The 21,478-nt window shown below is 41.8% G+C and overlaps 1 protein-coding gene across 4 annotated transcripts in view; it reads right to left on the bottom strand.

Annotated features, from left to right (window-relative positions):
• The window catches only part of nemy (no extended memory), a 296,282-nt gene that overhangs the window by 12,126 nt on the left and 262,678 nt on the right, over positions 1-21,478 (bottom strand). For 2 of the 4 annotated variants that reach the window (XM_071590938.1, XM_071590939.1), the window contains exons 2-3: positions 4,556-4,779; positions 675-895 (exon numbers count right to left, since the gene is read on the bottom strand). In XM_071590938.1, coding sequence (XP_071447039.1) covers positions 675-895; positions 4,556-4,779 — 445 coding nt within the window. The remainder of the gene's footprint in view (positions 1-674; positions 896-4,555; positions 4,780-21,478) is intronic. The other 2 variants (XM_071590940.1, XM_071590941.1) reach the window with 1 other exon arrangement.

The following is a 21,478-nucleotide window of genomic DNA, read 5'->3' as shown; positions in this document are numbered from 1 at the left end:
GCTGTGAGATAAACAGGAAGTTTGAGAGTTGCGAAGGAAAACAAAGAGACAGAGTACTAATGAAGGCATTATTGCAGGTCAACACTAATAAAGTGTTATTAAATATTTGACCACTCCATTTAATAGTTTGTGAAGATGACATCTCATGGAATAATCTCCGTGAGAACTAACAATTAGATTAGTATCACAATAAACTGTATATAAAACAGTAAATATTCCTTTTGATTAATTTGCAGATGCTTTTAGTTCACTATGGCTGTAAAATATTTACTCTGATTGATGACTAAATAATATTCATTTACAGCTATCTACTTAAGGTTATCTCTTTCTTAAGTTATTTTGCCAATTTTAGATCAAATATTTGTCTTCTTTTCTATCTTTTTTACTAAGAAAAACAACCAAATAGTATTGACAGAGGCAGTTGTTTCTATTGCCACTGGACAGCGCCTGATGATAAATCTATTTTTTTCTACATGGAATTCAAGATTTTGTTTGAGTCAAAAGGAAACTTTGAATATTGAAAATTAATTTTTCTGATAAAAAAACATCCTTCCTAAAATTTTAAAAACTAATCTTCACAAACATTGGAGTGTTTTAATGCAGCCTTTTGTAGCCAACTATGCGCAGCTATTGGGTTGCTAGGGTTGAAAAAATTTGCTGTGCTGCGTATTTACCACTCGAAGTACCTGGAGCGCGAACAGTCCCATGGTCACAAGGCCCATCCATGAGTGGAGGCTGTAGAAGTTGGGGATGGGCGGGGTGGCCAGGTTGTGTGAGTCAAGGACCGCAAGGAACCCAACGACAATGCATGGAATGGCCAGGGCGTGGAAGATGGTGTGCAGGAGCTTCACATAGATGCGACGGCAGCAGCGGCACACACGGTACAGCAGCAAGGCTGGGGAAGAGCAATTAAAAGCTATGTAGCAGAAACTATGGTTTGGGGATGTACCCATGCAAGGTTTATGAATATCACTACTAATTTTCAGACTAAAACTACTCCATACCTCATTATAATATTATTTTAGATGCACATTTCATTAAGGTGAAAAAATTACTTCCAATATTATATAGTTGAAAGCAAACAAAAAGAATAAGGATATGGAATGCATTTCATTATTTAACCAGACCATCTAATAACCAGCTAAGTTAGATATTAAAATAGGAGTTCATGAACTAGAAGAGGATGAATAGTTTACCCATCTCGGAAGCCTCCAGGACCAAAATGGTCAAAGTGGCAAGGAAATAATACAAATAATTGCATTAGGCAAAGAAGCTTTCACAAGGATGAGGGAATTTAGTATGTCAGAAACATTGAGCAAGGATGTCGTGGAAACCTTGAATTGGATTGTGGTTTTGTACAGTGTGAGAACATGGTCATTAAGGGAAGATGATATGCATAGTTTGGAGGCATTTGAAATTTGGGTGTGGAGAATGATGAAGAAGGTGAAGTGAAGAGAAAGGAAAACAAATGAGAAAGTGCTAGGTACGAGGAGAGGGGATTATTGGGAGGAGTCCAAAGGAGACAGGAAAGGTGGATACAAAGCATATTGATCAGCAGTGGAATGTTGAAGACTGTAATAGAGGGAAGAATGTAAATGAGGAAGGGGTAGAAATAGGATAGAGATGCTTGATGGGATGAAGGGAAAAAGGAAGTATGTAGGAATGAAAAAGGGTTTGTTGTAGTGTGGGGTATGAGGTTTTGTTTTTTAGGAGAGGCAAGTATATTGTAACCCTAGTTGTGGGGTTTACTACCTGTATCCATTAGAAACCATAACCAGTGGAATATCAATAACAATTTAACAAGAGTCTGCTTGGCAAAGCACTTGATTTGTGAATGCCACTGTTAAATGTAAGAAGGTTAAAAATAGAAGAGTCCTAGAAAAAGAGTGACATCATGTACACGGGTCAACGGCCTATCAAGGCTCCACAAGTCTATTATAACATCAACACTAACCCATCAGGCTAGGGATCACAACTAATTATTTGTGCAGCATTAATACACTGCAATAACCACACTAAGTTTCAATTCACACAATTAATTTAATGCATATTTTACTTATAGTATGATTTTAATGCATACTACCTTGATCAAAAATTTCCCGGAATTTATTCAGAAAATTAAAAATACAAGTTTATTCATCTAAATCTATATTGTCCCCTTCAAAGTAATCCCCATCGACTGCAACACACTTATGCCAGCGCTTGATCCAATCCTCGAAACATTTTTTATATTCGGTTTTCGGTATGTCCATCAGTGCTTCCTGCGATTTTTCCATTACTTCCTCTCGGCTGCTAAAACGCGTTCCCCGTAATGGTTTTTTAACTCGATTGAACAGAAAGAAGTCACAGGGAGCCAAATCAGGTGAATTCGGTGGCTGTTGGATGGTATTTGTTGCATTTGTCGTCAAAAAATTACGAATAATGATAGCACTGTGCGACGGTGCGTTATCATGGTGCAAAATCCACGAGTTTTCTGCCCACATTTCTGGTCTCTTTCGGCGAATTGCTTCACGCAAACGTCTCATAACGCCCAAATAATACTCTTTGTTTACTGTCTGGCCTTCTGGCAAAAATTCATGATGCACTACACCGTTGTAATCCATGAAAACCGTCAGCATTGCCTTCTTTTTTGACTGAAAACGACGTGGTTTTTTTGGTCTCGGCTCATTTGGTGAACGCCATTCACTTGCCTGATGTCTGGATTGCGTGTCGTACTCATAAACCCACGTCTCGTCTCCAGTAATGATCCTTTTGATGAATGTGGGATCGGATTCAGCCTCGCAAATCATGTCTTTTGCGACGTCAACACGGTCTCTTTTTTGCATGAAATTGAGGTCTTTTGGCACCAACTTTGCTGCTACACGACGGAAACCCAAATCATTAACCACAATGTCTTGGGCGGATCCATAGGCAATGTTCAAGTCCTCCGCTATTTCTCTGATGGTTAATTTGCGGTTATTGACCAACATTTCTTTTACTTTATCAATTTTTTCACCGACTTTCGATGTCGATGGTCTGCCACTGCGTTCATCATCTTCGATTGACTCACGACCACTTCTGAACCGCTCGTGCCACTGGTAAACGACCTTTTTTTTTAGAGAATCGTTGCCGAAACACTTTTCCAACATTTCCAACGTCCGTGCGCCACTAAATCCGTTTTTTACGCAAAATTTAATACAAGTTCGTTGTTGCAAATTTAAATCCATTTCTGAAATTGTAAAAAATCGCCAACACACACAGAGATAGATGTACTCTTGGCTACGTAACTTTTGCAAATGTCAAGTTATGACACTAAGATTTAAAGGGAATATCAACAACAGATGTACCAATTTAACAAAAAAAACAGAACTCAAATCGGAACGATGGGAGCGCCACACGGTGGTTATTCCGGTAACTTTTTGATCAAGGTAGTATATGATAACCATTCAGGTGAAAATTTTTTAAATCTCAGAACACTTCTCGTTTCTCTTTAAGAAAATGAAAGTCCCATACATTTCCCTGATATTAGACACCCTCCATTTGTAACATCATGGACCAAACCCTCCCAGAATTCACGCAAGAGAGGGCCTAAATTTACCGTTTCATATCAGCTAGAGATAAAAATATTGCAGGAATTAGCCATATTCCCCATTAAATATCCACAGATTTTTGGGAACAAACATTACTTAGAGGAGGTAGCATACTAATAACAAAAAAACATGCAACTTTGAGAAACTATTTGAAGCTTTGCTATTTCATCTGTTCCTTTTTTAAATACCTCGTTCCGTCCTCCTTGAAATGCCAATAGCGACTATTCCATAAGTTGGTACCTCACTTCATATTGCAAAATTGAGACTTGAAGAATTTTCTTTTACATGAGGTCACACATTACAAATGCCCTGGTTAGAGGAACATGATAATTACTGAAATGCAAAGGAAAATGTTTGAAAAAATTGTTGATTCTGAAAATCATAGGCATATACTGTGCTATTAAAATCCACTGAGTGGGAAAATTCCTAATCAAAGAGAAATATTTACGAAAAGTTAAGAAGAAGGCACCGTTCATCTATTTCGTGTGGAATTAAAGTTATGTAATACATAATAAACACTTCAAACATAAGACCTCATGGTTTTCTGGTAATCAATTAGTGGGCAGACCCAAAAAGAACTCCTTCTGCTCTTGATTAGCATCCATTGAATTATGCAAATAATAATCGATTGTTAACAACTGACACTACGTCAGTTCATGAGGAAAATTTCAATGAGGAAAAAATATTAAATGAGTAACCAGATCATCCATAATACCATATAAGATAAAACCTGTGGCAAGACAGAAACATCGCGCCATCAATCGTAAGAAGGTATTTTACTCTCACCAGCTCATTCACAAGGGTCTCTGAACTGAATTAATTATTTCATCTGGCAATAGCTGGAGATTCAAGTCAAAACAACTAGAAATGCAGAAGTGCATGGTGCGGATGTAGAAGCAAACACACGTGGGATTATGTATAACTCCCCGGATTCCAGGAACGGGGGCGAAACTGCCCCTCGACCCCTCTCCACGGGAATTACTCACAGAATCCGCTGAATGAGATGAACCCTGCTGTCATGAGCACAGGATGCAGGTTGAACTGCAGTTGCGGGTTCTCCGTCCATGCGAATCCTTGCCGGTAGTAGAGGACCCAGAAGAGGACGAGGGTGAGGGCGCCCAGAAGCAACAAGCTCGCTAGCACCACCACTAGCATGTACTCGAACCAATTGGTGCAAGCCCACTCGTGCTCCTCCTCGTAGTGTCGGTGCCTGGCGAAAGAGGGTAAGGATAGAGCGAGGTGTCGTGGGGGAGAACCCTTCCCAAATGGACGTGCGCGGGTGCACGACTATTGGGGAATGGGGTTCCCCATTATGACACCCGATGCCCTAGACAGCCCAAGCACCGAGTATCCACATATTGAAGTGCTTAATGGAAAAGAAATTGTTCACCCTTTTTCATTCCTTTAACAATTCTTTTTATTTATTTTATTATTTAACATCCCTGATATCGCTACAGGAATTATATTAAATTGATAAAAACACATTGATCTCCGAACAGATATTGCCTGCCGTTCATTTTGATCACGTGTTCGCAACAATATGCTGTTATAACGATGATTCTAAATGGAAGAAGTGGGTATCAGAATTTAGCTTTCACCCTAATGACCCTCTCCAAGTATTAGGTCAACGACTTACTTTGCTGATGTTTTCTGAGTCTGCGATTCTCATTATTTTGGCCAACTTTTCTCATTTTATCATTATAATTGAAACGCACGCAACGAAATAGACATTATTCGAGAACTTAGAAACAATTTGATATGCTATAAACTGGATAAATATTTTGTTGGTTTTTTGCCGAATATTTTTTAATGTATTTCATAAATAAAAATGAGAAGAGTTAATCGTCAATTAATTCTATTTTACACAATACTTCAGTAAGTTTCCACTAATATTTAGTATCATAATACTAAACATCATTACTTTGCGACACCGGATAAGACAATGAGGTGATGCTCCCAATTTTGGACGCCTTTTTATTGAAAAAATGTGGCGAAATATCGCGGGAAATGTGTACTAAAGAGGTAACATTATCTCAACTATTCTCGTGCCCTCTTTAATTTTCCAGGGGGCAAGCTATTCGAGAAACCGTTTATCAATGGTAACTGCGGTCACCAATGAAGAAATCTTCCAATTCAGTCGGCCAAAAGAGGCCTGTTTTATTCACTGAATTGGCACAATTTCATTTCAAGCAACTGCTAGGGTTTCAGAATTCGTCTTCCGCACGACATCTTCCTGAGAATCAGAAGTGTCGCACCCCGTGACAACGGTCCAATGTCACAGGCTAAAGATAATAGTGCCTTCCCGGTTTCCATGGTAACATGCTGATATATATTTCTGATAGTCTCATTTCGCATTCATTCTCATCCATAATTTCGCCATTCATCCTCTGAGGAACGGATTGCTTTGCTGGCAATTGTACTCGCCTCCACCTCGGAGGCACCGGGGTCGAGTGCCGGCGGTGGTTTTCAACATAAGTCCGATCTATACTCCGATACCAAGCCTGAGAGTCCGCCGGCGCAGGCCCAATTTTGTTTTAATTTTAATATATGTTTCCATCGTCCTGATATCGTTTTATTTCGTGCTAATAATAACAAAGTTTTTGATCGCACGTAACACGAGGAAATAAAGCTGGGCCCAAAGGATTACGAACATAGTTCAGAGAAAACTTTAATTTGACTTTCCTCATGTGTAGATAAAAACATTTCATACCTGCGATTATACCTTTTTTTTACCACTCATGAGATTTTTACCACACATGAATATGAAACGCCATGATTGGGAAGATTTCCTCGGGTCCTAATCTCTTAGAGAGGGGACGGGAGTGCAAAATAAACGGGAGTTGACCACAAAATCATAGTTAAAACTCCGTCCGCTATAAAACTTTGCCTTCCCTGGCCGGGATTCGATATGCAGCAATGGTTTCGACGAATGCAGCAGGCGATGGTCTCGATTTCTCTCGAAATGAGAAAATCCCATCTATTTACTCCTCCCCCCATCTATTTATATCCCCTACCCCCAAACCGGTTGGCCTAGTAGATGCGTGGGAGTATGATTGGGGGAGGTGGATTGAATGGAGCAGAGGATGAGGTGAGGCGGGGGTCGAGGAGGGGGGGGACGATGCTTTGCTCCCACGACCCATGATCCGGGGGGCGAAGGGGGAAAGAGAGGCGGGAGGAGATGGGTGGGTGCTGCGATGGGGAGCGTGTGAAACAACGCGAATACGTGCTAACGATTGAAAGGGCCGAGGGTCGAGGGGGAAAGGGGGAGGAGGCATCACCACGGCGAGGAGAGCGCGGCGTCTCGGGCGAAGGGGGGCAAAGGGGGGGGGGTGGAGGAAGAGCCGCGCCAGAGCGTCACGAGTGAATTGGAATGGCGGTGGAAGGATGCGTTGGTGGCACATATGATAAAATGAAGTCGCAGAAAATACCTGCCACATTCCTAATCATCACTCTACTCAACCAGTACAGCATTTCGTCCTCTCCCTACGACGGAATTCTTGGCATCATTACCATTAATTCATCAATGTGCCATGTCATTCAAGTAAAGGTCACCAGCATTAATTCAATCGCAATTTATTGATTGTGAAAAATATATATCATTAAGCTACTTCATCGGTAAGCCTGTTTAGCTCCAGAAGAAAGTACCAGGGAGAAGAGGACTTAAGAACAATTACCTTAAGTATGCGTAGAGTCTATACATCCGAGGAATTTAGACCTGTGTAACTGCGTTTGATGCGGTACCGAAGCCGCCATGACTTGTATACAAGGCCGGGAGCCACTTTATTTTTTTACTGTCCTTGATCCCAACGAGACAGTAAACTGATGAGCCTATATTTGATTGGACAATATCCGCTGGAGTTGGCGCCCCCGCACCCACCCATTATTCCCACCCCCTACACCATTATTCTTTTTCTCTTCTCCGTGCATCCCAGTGGCAGGTACTTTCATGAATATCATCAATTTTTCCTTTTTATTTCAAGGATCATAAAAAACTGAAGATTAGGATCCATCATCTAGATGGAAGAATAAAGGAATAAGACTCAAAGTTAAAGAGATGGCCGCGGAATTGAGACGTAATGCAATCATCTTGTATTAATGCTATTGCAGTTCCTTCTTTCGCTGGATAATTCAGTCCTACAATCCTTAGAATCTCCGAGCCAAAACACTGGAATACATTTTTATGTTCCCAAGGATATAATAAAACTCACCATTGCTCAGAATGTGAACAATGAATAGATTCCTGAAGTGACTTCACTACAGGTATCACTGAATAGTGAAAGAAGATTGTCGATGATGATGATTGATGGGGACTACATACTTGAACCTGAATCGGAAACTGAAGTGATGGATTGACAGGCAAACAGGGTGTCAGGGGGTCGACGAAATATTCTCGGACAAAGTCCAAAATTCAATAAATAAGGCTTAAACGCAGTTATTTTACCAAGTATTGTGTTATGTATAAGAGAGCAGATACCGTGATGTTATTTAAGAAGATTATAATTCACACTATACCAAGAAAGAAAAAAGCCAAACGGGTGAAGACTTTGGAACAACTTTTTTAACAACCAATGCACTAAAGATCAGGACAAGAATATCCGGAATAGTGCTTAAATGAGGAATCATTTATGCTTTTAGAGGAACAAGAGAAGTCATTTTTCCCGTCAAACTCAACGTAGAGAAGAGCATTAAGAAAAATTAATCAACTAAGACGTCTTCTGGGATCTGGAGAAGGCGCTGGATAAGATGAACTGGAGGAGGATACTATGCATTCGAAAATGAACTGTAGACTGCATCAATTGGATGGAGTGCTAAGAGAAATTAAACAAAAAAAAGGAAGGGAATGATGCCAAAATCTCCATGTGTACATGGAGACGGTATTTAATGAGATAAAGTTTGCGCGCAAATACACGAATGAAGGATACCTCCGGAGAGCTACATGAGCGACGGGCTGTATTTGCCGAGGAAAAAATATGTCACAGCAAGAATAATGGCCTGGATAGGGAATGAGATGAGCATGTACAACTTCAATAAAAATAAATCTTTTAATTTTTTAAAGTTAATGGTCTCCAGTTGAAGTAAGGAACGTTGTCTGAAAGTGAAACCAATGAACGATACGCTGAAACTATAGGAGGCATTCAACGCGCTGGAGCAGGATAGGGATGACAAAGAAGCATTCGTTCCAAGGTACATCGAAAATGGATGTACGATGAAGGGAACAAGGATGTAAGTAAAACAGGGAGTGAAAGTAAGCATGATAAGGATGGAAAAGAGGCTTCCTATCTGAAGTGACTACTACTGAGAGCTAATAGTTGTACTGTGGGCAAAAGAGATCGGCGGCTAACTAAAACTTATTCATGGAGTTTGATTGTCTCCGCGGCTGTGAGAGGGACGGTCGATAGGAGCAACAGAGAAAATGAATAACATTGGAAGAGATGTAAATACTCTCGTGATTGGAAAAACCATTGAGATCGTCTCTGCTACAAGAAGGGCATTCTTCTTTGGATGATTCGGGCGAGACGGCTTCCTTTGGGGTCGTATTTCTGGTGCCAGGCCTCCGCGGGTGAGGGGGATGGGAGGGCGTCGGGCGCGTGTCTCTCCCGCTTAAGGGCACGCGCCCCTGTGCGACAACTCCAAGAACGAGATGATTTTTTTTCTCCTACTCGGAGTGAGAGAGGGTACTAACACGCGCGCACACGCACAAAACATCCGCGTCGCCCCGATCGATCGACAGGTGACGAGCACCGCGCGCGCTGCACCCAGCTGACGTCGCCACTTCCTGAAGCGGCGAAGACGCAAGCCTCGAGGAGAAGCGAAACCAGCCCCCGCACCCTCTCGGATAATTGTTTACATAGGACCCTTACTTATTCTCCCCCTCCCTATTTCTCTCTCTGTAATTTAAGCTAGATGTTTAGCTAGTTCCCTTTCCCTGAAAGCCCCTCGTTTCGTCTGAAATTTTCCGGGCTACATCATGGAGGGGAACGGGGATGGAACCTCGCGTCATTCGTAGAAACACCCCGTCAGCTCATTCCCGTACTGTTAATGCCTGAAATACTCATAAGGTGATTACTCGTTGGAAAAAAAACTGATCAATCTTGTTACATTCCCTCCGAAAGACGTCTCTGAAACATAATTCAGGGTAGCAGAAACACGATGTACTTTCAAATACAACCGAAGTAGAATACATTACGGATATTCTTCCGGGAGAGCGGCGCAGTCAGGCCAACAAGCCTTCTGAGAGAGAGAGAATCCTTGACGCCTTTGCTCATTTTAATCCAAGGACGACGAGTCACTTAACCAAAAGTAGATACGTACATTATGAAAATTCCTTCCGATCCATGGTTATTACATTCAATTCCTCGTGAAAAGGGCGCGGGTGACTCTAAATATTTACTTCCCCGAAGAGTATGTATTAATTCTCTTCGAGTTGAACATCGTTAATACCCCTTGGAAAAAATTAATAGCAAAACGAACCTCACAAGAGAATTCTAAAGAAGGGGAAAATGTTGAGCAAGAAAATTTCTCTTAGTCTACAGGATAAGATTTGGCGCAAAGAATGGAACATGCTTGATTAACTTAATGCTGGGCAGATTAAAAGACGGCACAGCGCGTACCATTCCCCTTGCTCGCTCCGGATTTCCAGACCACATAATAAAACAATATACGACGCAAGAGTGTGCTCGTTTAAGTACAATGAATCGTCGCCGTCTCTTAACAAATCTAATGCGTAAACTCACGGCTGCCCCAGATATCATCGAAGAACAATGGAATTGAAAAACATTGAGATTCCAAGAAATTAGAGTACCCTTAATGCCAACTTATGTTGCCGCGTAGATTGATGCCAATGAAATGGGTGTGAGTGCAGGGGAAGAAGAGAGGGGACAGGGAGGTGGTCGCGAGGGAGGAGCAGGGCAAGGCGCCGTATCGCAAGCGGAGAGCCATGAAACGGATTACAGAGGAAAAGAGAACGACAAAGATATTAATTGCGGCGACACTGAGTAATTACGTGAATTCCAATTAAACTGGTTCTGATGTGAAAATGCTGAAGGGATAATTAGGTATATTTTTCGATATCTTAAAAAATATAAGAAGATACTGTCAGGAATAAGAACTATGTATATTTTTTTTAAAGTTAAGTAACAATTTGTTAGTTTACCAAGAGTATTTAATCATTTTCGATACCTCTGTACAACGTGGCAGAATTTAAAAATTTTAAAATTAGTTTATTTCTCTTACTCATACTTAAGAGTGGTAGAAAATGTACAGAGCCAGGCGAAAACATTATTCTTTTATTGTGAAAGCAGGGACCCGGTATAAAGTGGTTAGAGCGCTGAACTATTGAACAGAAGGTCCGGATTCGATTCCCGGGCACATCTCTCAAGGTGCCCTAGTCTTCACCTGAGCTGTAACGTTTTTCTGGTACCAGATCTTCCTGGGAAACCATAGACCACACGGAAAGGAATTGCCCCTCCCCCCCCCTTAATCTGGTGTGTGAATTCCACACGCCGTCGGGCTTAGTGCTTGGTGAACTCTACCATCACCTACCAAGCAGACTTTGGGATTGATAAAACTGTTTTTGTTTTAATAGTGAACAACAAAGGATAAACGTGGACTCAACTTAATTCGTTAAATTTCACCTGATACACCACCCCCAGTTCACCACTCATCTATTATGGAGCAAAAGTTGTTCTTAGAATTGATAGTTTGCCGCAGTAATTTTAACCTGTCGAAATGTTTAGAGAATCCTCATTTGAGCCTACATATTAAGCTTTCAACAACCGTCTGATCCAAGACGAAGCGCCTATCAGGTGTCGACGGGTTGACAGACAAACGGAAATAAACTGACATTTATGCTATAAAAATGCTCGGTAAGACCTCGATCAAAAACATTTGCACGCAGAGGTGTCTCCAAAGTCACCCGCCATTCGTCTATACATTCGCCTTAATGAGGCCCGTGAAAGCACAATTGCAACCGGTTTCTTTTAAAACTCTTTCATTAATTTATAATCAAATCGGGGCAACGACGCTTCCGAAGTCAGCCGACGCAACGCGAACCCTTCCAACATTCGACTACATATATTCTCGAACTGCATCCCCAGTTATACCGTCACAGATATTTTGCTTTCGTCATTCAAACTTAGAAATACGACGAAGAATATTTTATCATTCAATTTATCATCCTCTATCCTGCAGTAAGCAGGCCACATTACAAAGGACGCTTCGTAAACCATTTATATCAATAGATTTCCAATGAATTGCTTTGGTAACAGGGAAAAATAATTCCAACAGGCGCAGATTACGAGTCTACCCAAACGCTGGGTATTTCTTCAATGTAGCAAGCGAAGGGACCGTTTCTCAAAGCTACAAGTTAATCTATCAGTCCTTTTAGATTGTTCATAGAGTGTTTTTTGTTAATTGTGATTAATCTTCTACGTACTATGGACAAACTAAAATAAAAGTTAATGTACCTTAAAAACGGAAGGCAAAGAACACATGCGCGGGAAAGAAATTTTCCTCGGGAAGGCCTTTTTTAATTAATCAAGTGCGCCTTTCAATAATTCATAAAACTGCTCATCAAATCGTGAATGTAATGCCATGCACGGAAATGCACAAAGCAGTGCTTCGTCGACGCATCCGCTCAGGCCTGGTATTTTTTTTGGTGGAACGCGAGTAGATTGCGGTTGTTCTTTTTTTCAGTGAAGTAGAAGCAATTTTTCAATAAAAGTAGAAGAAAAGGAATGTATGCAAAGGCTTAGAACTGATTTTCAGAGAAGACACTTTCAATTTCAAAATATCTGCAATTCAATTCTGAAAGCCGTTTACGCGAAACCTTTCTGTTACCTGTCGCCAGAGGGGTCTGTGGGGCAACCAACCTGTACAATAAACTTCTGAGTTAAAATCACTAGAATGAGTGCACAGAGTTAAGGGCAAAATCTATCTATGCATTGGACAAGTGTCTGCGCATTCGTGCAAGTTTTCGTAATTACACGGTAAACTTTCCCACGCGCAGCTTTTCAAGAATTTAACCGCGTCGTCAACCGCATCTTGTTAACGGGCCTTCAAAGATTCTCGAAGACCAAATGCGCGATGCGCTCTCTCTCTCCATCGATAAAATTTTAAGCCAGCTGCACGAATAGATATATCGACTCAATAGCGTTTCGTCTTTAATGTATTATTGCATTCAGGATTAAAATCCAGGACGATGCGTCAGATAAACCATATCAGCGATGCCCGAAAATATAATGTGGTTCGTACTCCGTACAAAAAGATGCATTCATATTTTGCTGCTGCATTGTATACTGAATGTAACTGTGAATTCAATGGCATCGTGCAAAGCTGGCCTTAAGAAAAATGCTCCGAGCGGGAATTAGTTACACATCACCGTGAGAGAGATATAACCTTTTAAGCAGTCAACACAGATAGCTTAAAGATATACAGATGGTGCAATCACTTTGGCTGCGTTAACATGACACCTCGGGCGTTCAAATCTCTCCAAATTTTCGTGGGTCTTCTAGCGAGGGAAATATAAGTGATACAAACTATTAAGGTGTTTCCCTAACTCTCGGTCAATTCAAGATTTGATTTTAAAAGGTTTAATGAAATAAAATTTATTTAAACCGTTGGGAAGAGTTTGGGTTTTTTAAACTCACGGCCTAGTTCAAATGACGTTACGACTGAGATCTATGAATTTGGAATATTTCACAGCGAGGAGAAAAACCTGGAGCGAAATGGTAAATTCACACAAATTTTACAGATGAAATTTGGTCAAAACTATTTAAACGGGGCTCCTCCGAATGCTCGACTTCCCGCAGGCAACCCACCTCCGGAAGCCTCCTTTCGCCTGAGGGTATTACACTCGCTAGACCTTCAAAATTCACCGGGTAATGCGAACTGGCGACCCGCCGACGGCCGGGTGTCGCGCTCCTCCACGAAGGCGGTCGATTTACCCACTTGAAGAAAAAATTTGCCTCACAGATTTTGACCTATCCTCCGAAATGATTATTTTTGCTGAAGGATAGATTTTATCGAAAATTATGCATCTGTGGCGTGAACCCATTTTACATTTTTCTGCAAACCTGCGTTTGTCTCTAGGCAAGACTCTTCAATCCTACATGCATATGACATTAAGTAATATGCAAAATTATAATTCCACAGTCGCACGATTTTCCAGCAACAATATTTGACTTGTTCACAAACGTGAAAGAGCAGGTATTTATTGTTCAATTTCCTGAAACAGATAACCTTATTTACATGAAAGCCCTCACTTCTCGGTAACTTTGTCTTCATTGTGGCCAATTCTAGCGATGCTCACCCGATCGTCTACCCTCATGCTAGAAAACCTACCTTAGGTCCAATCTCACTGGAAAACAGTACGTAAAGTGCGCAATTGCTTTACACGGTTTTCGCTGACCCCGTTGATTAAATTTTAGCTCGATAAGGAACGCATTGAACTCATGAGGTTTCCTTTACTGCTTTTTAAACATTTAGGCTAAGATATTGAGACTCGAACTCAAATTTGGCTTGATAATTAAATATGCTTTTTCTCTTCATGTTTTTGTATCCTCGAAAAACTAAATAAATTCTTTTCAAACACAATTTGCTAAAGATTAATACGGATTTTTGGTGGGGTAAACATGGCCACGGAATTATTTTGCTTAAATTATTTGTTACTGAAATCATTTCTATATGCAAAGAATAGCTGGGATCTGGAGCGTAGTTTTGAATGGTTCATAAACTTCGTCGTTGAAACAAGAGGATACGCATAAATTGGATGTTTTTGTGGTGCTTGGAGTGCGAAGAAGATTGGAGAAAATAAAATGGATCGAAAGAAAAACAAACGAAATCCTAGAAGTACTAGAGTTCTTATGAATAATTAGACACAACCTAATTCTAAACCTAATTCTAAACGCCGTAGTCAGCAGTTACGCACCTTTTTTTATCGCTCATTATATAAAATAATGCTTGCGGGAACTCAATGATACTAGGGATTACTTAGTGGAATTGAAACAAGCAACTTCGTTTCCTAGAGAACTTTCACTATCAAGCAGAACACGTATTCCGTTTAGTTTTGTCATCGGGACGCGTCATCATTTGATGATAGCGATGAAACTCGTGTAATTAAAGTTAAAAATGCTTCTCTGGTAATTCCAACAGGAGACAAAATGTGTTGATGCTCGATATTTCGTCGGTGAATGACGGGCAAGACATGAACCGCTGGAAGGAGGGCAGGAAGGAAGAGGCTTCGCCGACCCTCTCAATTTACAAGCCAGTAATGTCCTCGTCGATATCCCAGGGGCAGCAGAGTTCATATCACGCAAGCGGACGATTTTCCCCCACCCTTTGTTTGTTGATTCCGTTGAACACATGATGGTTTGGTTGCACGGGTTTTTATGCCATTAATTATTTTCTTTCCGATTGAAAACGAAAGATAATAACTAATAGAATCATTTGAGATAAGCCAAAAACATTAGGAAAATACAATCATTTTGAATTTAGCAAGGACACAGAGGGACCAATTTTAGCTTGGCATTAGTCCGGGATGGGCGTGGAGGCCCCGACGCGGAGTGGAGGGGAACATTGACCAAGCGATGTGAAGGCTCTCATTGCCCTCGCACGATTCGAGACCGCACCAGCAGGGAACATCAAGTACGATTATTCGAGCAAATCTAAAAATCACCAATTACGTACTCTACAAGCGCCGGTGACCAATTGGGCCGCCAACGCATACCCTCGTGACGGCCCTGCAGGCGGGATCTCACAGCCAGGGTGCTCGCCACACACCCCGACTGCGGCACCAAGCACCGCGCTCCAAGCGTCGGATTCGCCCCTAGAGGGGAGTATCCCCCTCGGCAGAGACCCTCCCTCCCCCCTTTCCCCTCCGACAGTGCACACGTGCGTCGTGCATTCACTCCATTGACTCTAATGACGCGCGCGTAATGGGGCCCCGGGATGCGAGGGCGAAAGAGGGGGGGGGGCACTTAGGGGGAATTGAGGGTCTGCGAGTGTCCTCCTTGCGACCACGACGAGTAGCAGGCAGCCTTTGTCGGTGGGAACGGAGGGGGCGAGAGTGCAGCGCGAGCGTACACACACACACACACACGCACGCACCTTCTCATCAGAGGCAAACTCCGACTGCACACCACCGCGTGTCGAGTTTGTGACTACGTTTCCTTTCCTGAGACTGGGCTGCATTTGGACCAAAATTTGACCGTGAATATTATTCAGGGCTCTTTGTTCTCCTTTCCACTTACTGACCACACTCATAACGGAAATTAGCTGTCCGCAAACTCTAATCGCGAGAGAAAGAAATTCATAGCGCATGATGAATGAATGCATTCATCTTTTTCATTATCACCTTAATCGAATACCAGACAGAGCTAAGGCGCATTGCTTCCATTGACTGAAATGTCCAGGCTGAAATTTCGCCTTAAAGTTTGATGAAGTCTTTTGGAATCGCTGTTCATTTGATTGATAAAAACCCATATTACCAATACTAATAATAATTACAATTAAACAACATAAATGGCGTAGAAGAAAAGATGAATTGAAGTAATGAAGCGAAGAAAATCATGAGTTAGTTACTGAGGTGAGAAAGATATTGCTAACAAATTAAGTTAATGAATTACTGATTTTTTATCTCGTAGCGACCAAAAAGTAGCCGTTGATAATATGAGCTCGAAACAAACAGATATATTATCCATTGATACGCATTAAAGAGTAAAATACCTCTTCAATTCATTAAATACATCAACACCCGACATTCCAACGTACCTAGAAACTGTGCGTTTCTAGGTAGGATCAACAATATAAAGGAACTAAGACAACCGCATCAATCGCGAATTGCCTCCAGGAGACGGATTTCGGATTGGTAATCAGGAAAAAAATAAAGCTCAACATTAGCAGATGAACGCACTTTTACAGTTCACACAAAAAGAAGGGGATCCGCCAGAGATGAGCTCGAAAGTTTATACATTAGCCCAATTAAAGGTAAACAATGCAAAACACTAAAGAGAGGTCAGCTCTTTCAGCATTAGCTGCACAACCATTTGAATACTCGGTAAGAGTTTGAGACATACCCGAGGGAGTGAGAGCACAGAGGACTGCAAGAGATAATATTTGTGAAAACTATTTCCAGTGGGAAGTAAGTAAGATGGAGTGAATGAAGAAGATATAATGACGCGATTATCCTCCTGTCGAGTCAAAAATCGAGCCAGCCAATCTTAATTAGACTTCAGCCAGTCTTAGACTTTAAAAAAATGGTGCACCATAATAAAAGAGATGAAGACCATTACAATTCTCCACTCAATAAATATGTATTCCCGACTAGTTTCGATGAACTACGCCTGAATCTGTAATTTATATTAGATGGTGTACCACTGATGCTGATACAATTATTCATATCCCATAAGCTACGGAACAATTAGGTCATTTAGATAAAATAAAATAGACTTTAGTACGGAGATACTATTTACATGCACGCTCTCCACTCACACAATTCGTGACAGCAACAAAACTTAGTTAAAACAGTCTCATAAATTTTGCAAAAAGGCTTCGACGTCATCTTCCATTCAGAGCGAGATTACCTACAGCTTTCACGGCACGTTTTTGCTGTACGCGGTAAAAATATAATCCCAGGCATTGATAACAGACCGGCCGCAGCAACTCTGAAACAATTGCTCTGATTACGGCATCATGGTCACAAGCGTGTGGCAAATGCAGCCGTAATGTCACAATCCTCGCTCAATTTCAACGAAGACGCGCGTGAATGATACTTGCAGATCTGATATGGAACGACCACTGGGGTCCGATTTTCTCCTTTCCCGGCGTGACAAGTCAACTCCAGGCAGGGCGGCGTTGGGTGGGAGGAGGGGGAGCACTCAAGCTAACCCAGCGCTTAAGGGACGGGCGTCGACTGCGTGAAATTCACTTTCCACGCTTGGGTGTGCTTCCTGTTGGTGAACTGTGACCACCCTCTGCTACGCTGATGACCCACGCCAACGGAGGACCGGCGCGAATATTCAGTGGTGCCGAAACCGAAACGCTAAACCAGGGCACGCCCAAAGTAATAGCAAAAGGGTTCTAACAAAGACATCGATCAATTCAAACCACGACCACCAGAGTTGAAACAATTCGAGAGAACGACCAGCCGGCAATGGGCATTGTCAAAGGACATTAAATCTTTCTCAGGAGCTATAAAATATACTTCAGCAACACTCTCCCTCTGCCTCATGCATATTTAAAATTTAAATAAAGCGAACAGCCATTATCTCTGGAAAATTCACTCCGCATCCAACTTATATGACGCAGTGATACTATCTTTTACGGTAGGAAAAGGACGTAATATTCAGCTTTCGTTGTAATTACTTATGTGGCCAAAATGAAGTTGTAGACAGTACGTATATTAGTTACGACAATATCACGGCGTTCAAGAGCACGTTAATTCAGCGGACGGCGATATATTTTTCGGTGGTATGCATCCATTCTGCAGCTTCGGCACGGTATTTCACGAACCGCGGTGTGTCGGAAGTTGACCAGTCGACGAGTAGCGACAAACGAGTCACAATGAGAAACTATCGCTCGCGGCAGCCGAGTGAACGCGAGAGAAAACCGGGTGTGATTGTTTTCGGCAACTGCTCATCGGCAACACATCAATTTACTTCAACCAGTTTGGATTTTCTTTTCAAAATTAGTCTTCCATTCTCCCATTAATTAGGTGGTGTTTCCGCGGCTACAGCCTCCGTCATTAGGTCACTGGTCTCGCGAGCGCCCGAGTGAAATACGGAGGGGGGGTGAGAGAATAATCTCTCCCCTCCTTGAGCGGAAGGCGCTTTTCCGAAAGATGCGGGAACTTATCCCTCCCCCTTCCATCTCTCAGCCCCCCTTTACCCCCCGTCCTAACATCACACACAACCCTGCGAGGGCCCGGAGGCGGGCAACGGCGGCCGAGGGTGTGGGATTAGGTGGGCAATTGCGATGCGATTCAACTGGGAGTTGAATTCATTTCGAGATCATGGTACGCTTTCATTGGCGTTTCCACAACCAAAATTGTTAGCCCAAAGACTGGTTTGATAAATGAGGGTTCACCCAATACCAAACCCAAAGGCGTGTGAAATTCACACCCCAGGGGTGGGAAACCAGTTCCTTATCCCTCTGCCTCCAGCAGATTCTCCAAAAAAGATCTGGTATCCGAAAAATCACACTACTTGGGTGAAGCTGAGGGTATCTAGAGGTATCACGCGAAATCGAACCCGAGACCTTCGATTTGTAGCCCCGCGCTCTACCCGCTGGACTACCACGTCTCCTCGTTGCCAAAACATTTTCTTTAATTTAAACTACCAGCAACTAACGCGATTCACACGAAGAACTTCCATGGCATGAATATCTGAATTAGTCCACCAAAGATATATTTTTAAGAGGAATATAATACCAATGCTAAAATAGGAGTGCGCAAACTAGAGCAGGTGGAACGGTTTACGTATCTCGTAAGTGTTTTGTACCAAAATAGTCAAAGCAGTAGGAATATAAGAAGAATTAGGCAAAGAAACTTTCACCAGGAAGACATTGATGACAGGGACGTTAAGTAAATATGTTTAAGGCATAGAAGGGACCCTTCTGAAATGTGGGTGTGGAGAAGGAGGGAGAAGGTGAATTGGGCGGAAAGGAAAACAAACGAGGAATCGTGTGTGGATGGTGAAAGAGAAAGAGAGGAGATTGTTGGGAGAAATCATGAGCAGACAGGATGAAGATGGATGCAGAACATACTGATTGACAATGGGATGTTGAAGACTGTGATGGAGGGTAGAACGTAAGGCAAACGAGGAAGGGGTAAGACAAGAATATGCAAGTTGGACGGAATGAGGGAAAAACGAGGAAAGCAGGATTAAAGAGGGGTTTGTTGTAGTGTGGGATATCATGTTTCGTTTTTTTTAGGAGAGACAAGTAAATGTATCATTGTACTACCTTAGTATAGTCTGTGTCCGTCCAAAACCAACCTTAACCGGTGGAATAGCAATACGCCGGTCTTCTATCTCACTTGTGCATGACATCAACATCTGTTACCCAAAAGTTCCTTAATTTCTTTTCTGCCTTTCTCCAGCCTGCCACCCCCCTCCCCACATTCTCCCACAGCGCCATTGGTATCCAGTACCATGGCTCACGCATCACCTCCTGCTCAAACTTATTCGAATTTCCACCGACACATCCTACCTTCCCAACCGTTTCTGACGCCTATTAATCCCCAATCGCCCTCCTGTTGTTTTGCTGCTTTCTCAGTCTTTCTCCGCTCCAGGACCTCTTAAGCTTCTAATACACCTTTTCTTCAAGGACTCGCAAACCACTCAATGGAACCATAAAATGATAGAAGCCATATCTGCCTCTCCGTCGCGTTCTTATCATAAATTCATCACGTATACTAAGCGCCTCTTTTAATTACGCAATTCCGATACTATTATAGCCCCATTAATGTACCCATTGTTCATATTGCTAGGCAAATACGTGAATTGTTTTATGTGCTTAGGTCGATTGATCAAAATCTGCCGCAGCCAATTAATTGGCTCACTCAGGTTCATATTTATTTAATCGCATTGTTTTTGATTTCTTAATAATTCACCTTCATCATATACCTACAAATTCGAACCGCTTAACATGATTTCCTCAACTAACAAAAGGAATTATTTTGCATCAAAGTAGCGGACTCCATTATTTCCCTCAAAGTTTGTCCTTGTCAGCCTCAAATTTTTCTTTTCCTCCCCGTGAAATCATTTCAAATGAAGTGCGTCGCATATACGAGGTAGGTAAACTCGTAGATAGGTAAACTCGGGTCTTTAATGAAAACTGATGTCAATAAATACGATTAGTATGGTGAAGAGATCCCAGGGTTAGAGATAGCTAAAATCCCACTTGCCAACCACAGCATCTAGGGTATAATGTTTTACTAAAATGCATTCACTTTCACTAACCCCGTGTGTTTTGTTGTCAAAACCCTTCCTGCATGACCGAATGGGACTGCCATTCATTGAATGTAATGCTCGGTACAATATTGCTTTGTTGTGTTCAAGCTTCTCCTACCATCCCTTGTCTCTCTCTGAGGGGGAGGGGATGCCTCATACCGTCCGCTGTCCACATGTCTGTCGTGGGTCACATTCCCTACCTGTGACTATACGGGTGGACACTATGAGTTGCATGTCAATGTGCTGGTGGATTTTCACCTTACTTTTCAGTACTGCATGACCAGTCTTTATGGTAGAGACCTGGCATATAAAGGTTGTGGTTCATTTTACTCCCTTTTTTCGCATAACAAGTAACTAATTTATTAGGTGAATTAAACATTTTTTGACTTAAATCTTCCTCCAAATACAAATTTTCAAGTTATTTGATAGTTTTTTACAGAATGTTTTTCCCATTTTCTTTCCTCTCCGATAACATCCCTTATCACTTACCCTTCCCACCAGGTGCTCCCACCCCCTGCCACACACCAACTTCACTCCGTTTACATGTCCCTCTGCAGCATGCCAGGGGCGAGAAACGATAGGCTTATTTTTCTCTTTCTATTTCAAGTAACCAGTGCCAGACGCACTCGTCATTACACTTAAAATAGGTAGAGAGAAATAAAATTGCGCTTCTAGCGTCAATCACTAAATTTAAGCTACAAAAAAAACCGGTACTGCGAAACAGGTGGAGTAAGAACGCTAGAAAAAAATACTTACAGCTAAATGCTTAACTGTAAATGACAATTTGCAGTAACCGGGAAGTAAGTTGCATTTGAGGAGTACTATATCATGATTTAGCCATTTATCCTTTCAAAAATTTTATTTGTACTACTTCCGTTTCTCTCGTTGGGTGTACTCGAGAATTTTGGCAAGGAATTACAGTGCATTGCGTTTATTTGCTTATAAGAAAGTGAACAAAAATTA

Source organism: Hetaerina americana, unplaced genomic scaffold (genome assembly GCF_022747635.1).
Source record: "Hetaerina americana unplaced genomic scaffold, ioHetAmer1.1.p SCAF_4, whole genome shotgun sequence".
Lineage (NCBI taxonomy): Eukaryota > Metazoa > Arthropoda > Insecta > Odonata > Calopterygidae > Hetaerina > Hetaerina americana.
The sequence above is the reverse complement of the archived record's forward strand: the minus strand, read 5'-3'. Positions and strand labels throughout refer to the sequence as shown.